General features: G+C 44.9%; 1 protein-coding gene across 1 annotated transcript in view; it reads right to left on the bottom strand.

Moving 5' to 3' along the window:
- The window catches only part of Churc1 (churchill domain containing 1), a 23,289-nt gene extending 21,285 nt beyond the window's left edge, over positions 1–2,004 (bottom strand). Inside the window, exon 1 of the mRNA XM_023702879.1 lies at positions 1,921–2,004. Coding sequence (XP_023558647.1) covers positions 1,921–1,959 — 39 coding nt within the window. The 5' untranslated portion in view covers positions 1,960–2,004. The remainder of the gene's footprint in view (positions 1–1,920) is intronic.
- Between the last annotated feature and the right edge of the window lie 3,534 nt (positions 2,005–5,538).

The following is a 5,538-nucleotide window of genomic DNA, read 5'->3' on the forward strand; positions in this document are numbered from 1 at the left end:
TAAAGTGTATGAAATGGACTACAGAAAAATATGAGACATAAGTATACAGAATGAATAATTAAATGAACACCTGCAGAATCATCACTCAAAACAATGCTTCCATCTCGAAGTCTTCCCTGCTTTCCCAATCATACCCCCAACCCACCTCATCCAGGGTGGCAAACCTACAGCACATGTGCTGCAGCAGGCTGTTTGCTATCACTGAAAGCTGTAAAAGGGTGGCTATCACTGCCCTAATCCTTTAGCAATAATTCCACTTCATGGTAACTGCTTGCCTTCCTTTATAGTTTTACCACCCAGGGTATTTTTCTTTTTTGTTTAGAACTGGGGGTTGAACGCAGAGCCCTCACAGTGAGTTACATCCTCACCCTTTCTCCGTTTTTCTTTTAAGACAGTCTCACTAACCTAAGTTACCCAGGCTCAACTCAAACTTGCAATCCTCCAGCCTCAGCCGAAAAGAGTGCTGGGATTACAGGAGTACACACCCAGGCCTGGCGTTATGGTTCGCATCTGGATGTTCCCCCAAAGTCCGTGCAGTCATGGGTGGAGCTTCTCAGAGGTGTCTGAGGTATGAGATGCTGGGATCAAGGATGTGATACTTGGACTGATTTATCGAATGACGCCACCATTAAGGGTGCTCCACCCTGGTGTGAGTGGTAGCCTGGATAGAAGATGGGACAGAAAGAGGGCTGCCGCCGTTGCTATCTGTCACTTGCTGCTTTCTTGCCACTCCACTGCCTTCTGCCTGCCATGAACAGCTTCTCCTCTGCAGTGCCCCTGCCACATCACCTGCCTTGGAGCCAGCCAACTATAAAGTGAAACCTCGACAAACTGTGAACTACAATAACTCTTTCCTCCTTTAACTTTGGGTGTCAGGTATTTTGTTGTAGCAACAAGAAAAGTAAGACACCTGGCTTGCCTCGCCTGTGTCTGAATTACACTTGCTCTTTTTTTTTTTTTTTTTAAATCACACAGTACTGGTCAGACTTTAGGTGTGTAGTTTTCATTTATTGTAACTGCGCTACCTCAAGTTCCCTTCACCCCAGCTCTATTGACACTGGGGCACACAAGTTTTTGTTGTGGCAGCTGTCCTGTGTATTACAGGATGTTCAGTAGCATCGATGGCCTATTTACATTAGATATCAGTAGTTCCCCCACTGTGACAAAGAAAAAACGTCTCCAGTTGCTGCCAAATATTCCCTGGAAGGCGAGGCCACTCCTGAATGAGTCATTTCTCTAATTCACTTACATTTATTCCTATTTTTTTATGACGCTCCATTCCCTGTTATTTTTCCAGTCCACTACTACAAGTAATGTCCTTATGAATATTCTTACACAAATCTCCAGAAAAATATGCACATGCATTTTTTTTAAAAAAATTGTATTTAGTACAGGGTCTGCAGAGTCTCACTATACAGATCGGACTCTAGCGATTCTCCTGTCTTCAGTCTCCCAAGCGCTAGGATTACAGGCACTTGCCACCACACCCAGTCCCAATCGCCAAAGCCCCTGGGGTGGGCGTCGGAGGCGGGCCCGGCACGGCACGCTGGGGATCGAACCCGAGTCCCTGAGCCCGTGTAAGCAGGCGCTTTAGTCCGCTCAGCTATTTGGCCGGCCCTCCACTTTGAAGTTTGCAGCGAGGGTGGGAATGGGCGGCTGCTGGCCATCTGGGAAAGAATGCTACTTTCTCTGTTGTCCCCGCGAGCCCCCGAGAACGGGAATGCCCGCCGATGCCAACCGCTAGGCCGGGACTCGCGGCACCGGTAGCCACTGGCCGCGACCGGGACTAGCGCCTAAGTACAGCCCGGAGGTCACTGGAAGGGGCAAGGTGACCGTCTGCCAAGGCCAGCGGCCCCATGAGGAGCCTCAGGGAAAGACCACGGCAGGGGAGCGAGACATTCTCCGTGCCTATTATCTCACCCGGTTGGGATACTCCTTCTCCACACAGTCCCCACACATCGCGACGCGGCTGACCCGGAACGACCTCTAGGGTCTGCGTGAAGACAAAAAAAAAAACTCGCAAGACAAAGTCTCGCGAGAAACTAGGGAAGGTGCCCGCATGCGCCTTAATACAGGACTTGGGAACGGATTTCGAGGTCCCGCCCCCTAGCAACTGTCGTTAGGGTTGGGAGCGCGAGGTCTCTCCGGCAACAGCGGTGGGCAAGGCTTGGGACGACAGAAACGTTTTGGGAAAGAGGAAAGTTCTGAGGACTGACAGATGAGGCAGCAAGTGGATGTGCATCTCGGATCCAGCGAACTTCTAATAGGCACCTTCCTGAGCTTAGGCTGACGGAAAAGCAATCAGGACACCCGAGAGAGGGAATCGTTTCTGTCATCCTCAGCTTACTCCAAGTATTAAAAAAAAATAGATAATGTCTTAACTATCTTTCTGTACCATTTCTTAGAGCAGAGAGAGTGATTAGAGCCCAGATCTCGGCGGGTGGATAAACAATAGCTGAAGGATTTTGGAAGGAGGTACTTAGCGCTACGCAGAGACTCCTAAGGAGAACATTTTAAAATGCTAATAATAAATGACCATCCAGGAGTGCGCTGAGGACACAAAGATAGGAAATGTAGCCCCCTGCCCCCTCTGTCACGCAAGTATATCAGTGCTTGTGATTGTCACCACGCCTCTTCCTTTCCCCCTGCATTGAATAATTAACCTGAATACAAATCTCCAAAGTCTGTCTGTCCACGTCCCTCTGATCAACCTTGTCTTGATTATATCCACCCACCCCACCATGGTCTCTTAACCGACTATATGGAAGTCAAGTCAGGGAAGAAAGATTGGGAGCGTGAGACTCTGGGATCCAGATTCTTCAAAGCGAGCCAGTTTAATTGTTCCTAATGTGGGAATTATGTCTCTGTTGGAGAATTTAAATTATAGCCTTTAGTATCTCAGCCAAGGATACTGATCTAGAATACTTGCTGAAAGTCACAGGTGTGCTAAGAAACTCTGCGTGAAGTAGTGCCACCAGAGTTTACTGTATTCTTGAGATAATTGTAATACCTCCCATTTGCATGACGTTTTCAACCTTTCCAAGTGCCCTCAATTAAGTTTCTAATTTGATGCAACCATAGTCGTGCAGTATTGGTGAGAAGTGTGTCTCCTCTTTTCAGATGAGGGAAGAAAAAAAAAATAAGTGGTTAAAGGTCTTGTCTATAGTCCTAGAACTACTCAAAGCCAGCCTGAACTATGACCATGTTCCTGTTCTCAGCTCAACTTCTAACACAAAACCACTAACCATAAAGGGTATAAAGCTCTTTATTTATTTTTGTATTTTTGGTGGTGCTAGGGATTGAAGCTGGAGCCTTCTGTGTGCAGGGCAAGATCTCTACCACTGAGCCACATTTCCAGTCCCACAAAACACTTTAAATGTGACAAGTTGCTAGGAATATGGCTCAGTGGCATAAGTACCTGCCTGGCAAGTGCAAAGACCTCAGTTTGATTCCTGATACAAAAAAAAAAAAATTACCCCCAATAAAAAATACCCATAAATGTGACAAGTTGCACCTGAGATGCATTGCATGTACTAGATTGTAAAAACTTATTATGGGGGCTGGAGAGATGGCTCAGAGGCATGGGCACCTGCCTGGAAGGCTCAAGGTCCCAAGTTTGAGCCCTGGCTCTGGAACCCTGGGGGCCCAGAACTGGGCGTGGTGGCACCTGCCTGTAATCCCAGCCCTCAGGAAGCTGAGACAGGAGGATCAGTGCAAGCTCAAGATCAGCCTGAGGACCACAAAAGTGAGCACAAGGCCAGCCCGAACTGCATAACAAGACCCTGTCTCAAATAAATGAATTTTAAAAAAACATTATGAAAAAAGTCAAGCATCTCAAAATTTTTAATTATTTTTGTGGTACTGGGGATTGAACATAGGTCTTTTGCACTGAACTACATCCCCAGCGCTTCCCTTTTTTATTTTTCATTTTGAGACAGGGTTTCCTTAAGTTGCTAAATTGCCCAGACTTGGCTTCAATTTATGATTCTCCTGCCGACTGCATCTCAATACTTTTGATATGATTACATGTTAAAAGAATGTTTTGATACATTGTTAACTAAATATTAATGTTAACTGCACTTTTTTGTGTTAATAGAATTGGATATTTAACTGCTCCTCCCCAAGTAAGCAAAGCAAAGGTCATTATTATTCTCGGTATAACACAGTGAATTCTAGGAATGTATTTTCTAAATACACTCTAAATATATTCTCAATACATTCTTTTTTTTTTTTTTTTTTTTGCAGAACCAGGGATTGAACTCAGATCCTTGCGTTTGCCAGTCAAGTGCTTATCCTACTGAGCCATCTCTCCGGCCCCCTCTCAATACATTCTAAATACATTATAGGAATGTATTTTCTAAGTCAGACTTATACATTTCTAAGTCTGACTTAGAAATATTACACGAGGCTAAGAAGATAGCTCAGTGGTCTAAGCACCTGCCTGGCATAGTGCAAGGACCTGAGTTCAATCCCTAATACCAAATGCTACCAGCCCTAAACCTTGGGTGTGGTGGCACATGCCTGTAATCTGTAGCAAGACCCCGTTTATTCAAATAAATAAATTTTGAAAAAAAGGAATATTACACAGATAAAGATTGAATTAGCAGAAAATTGTGTACTTTAGATTTTTCTCATAATTACATATTGACGTCTATTTACCTGATAGTACTGAGAGTGCACATTTTGTTATTTATTTATTCTTTTTTTTTTTTTTTTTTTTTTTTTTGCGGAACCGGGGATAGAACTCAGATCCTTGTGTTTGCCAGTCAACTGCTTATCCTACTGAGCCATCTCCCCGGTCCCTATTTATTCTTTTTGTTTTTTTTTTGGTATGATTTTGTTGGTACAGGGTCTCCCTACACAGTTTGAATTTGTAGTGATCCTCCTGTCTCAACCTTTTGAAGGGCTAGGATTATAGGTGTGTGCCACCGTGTCGGCTCAGTGCACCTGGGGTTCTGAGGCAGGAAAATGCACATGTATGTATGTATGTATGTATGCATGCATGAAAGGGAGTACAGGGTCTCACTGCATAAGCAGACTGGCAGTGATGCTCCTATTTACAGCCTCCCAAATGCTGGGATTACAGGTGCGCACCACCACGTCCAGTCTCATTCGTGGTCTCAACGTGCTCTGGGGGCAGGGCCAGCACAGCAGGCTCGAGGATCAAACTCCCAGCCCCTGCATCTGAAATGTGCACATTTTAAAAAAATGTGACTACTATAAAATTTTACATGTAGCTCTCATTTTATTCCTATTTACAGGGTTGGTTCTCTCTCTTATCTCATCTTTACATTCTTTCTCTGTTTTTAAAGTATGAGGGGGCCAGTGAGATAGCTCAGTGGTCTAAAGCTCCTGCTTAGGCAAGCTTAGGCAGGCACAGGGGACCTCAGTTCAATTCCCGGCACCACATGCTGCCAGCCTCCCCCCAGGGCAGGCTGAGCTGCCCTCCCCCCAAAAAATTAAAGTCTAATAACTGCTTTTAATTTTACTAAACCCTATATCTATTCTCTTCAGTTCTATAGTTATTTACTGAATTAT

Source organism: Octodon degus, unplaced genomic scaffold (assembly GCF_000260255.1).
Source record: "Octodon degus isolate 3935 unplaced genomic scaffold, OctDeg1.0 scaffold00007, whole genome shotgun sequence".
NCBI classification, from domain to species: Eukaryota; Metazoa; Chordata; class Mammalia; order Rodentia; family Octodontidae; genus Octodon; species Octodon degus.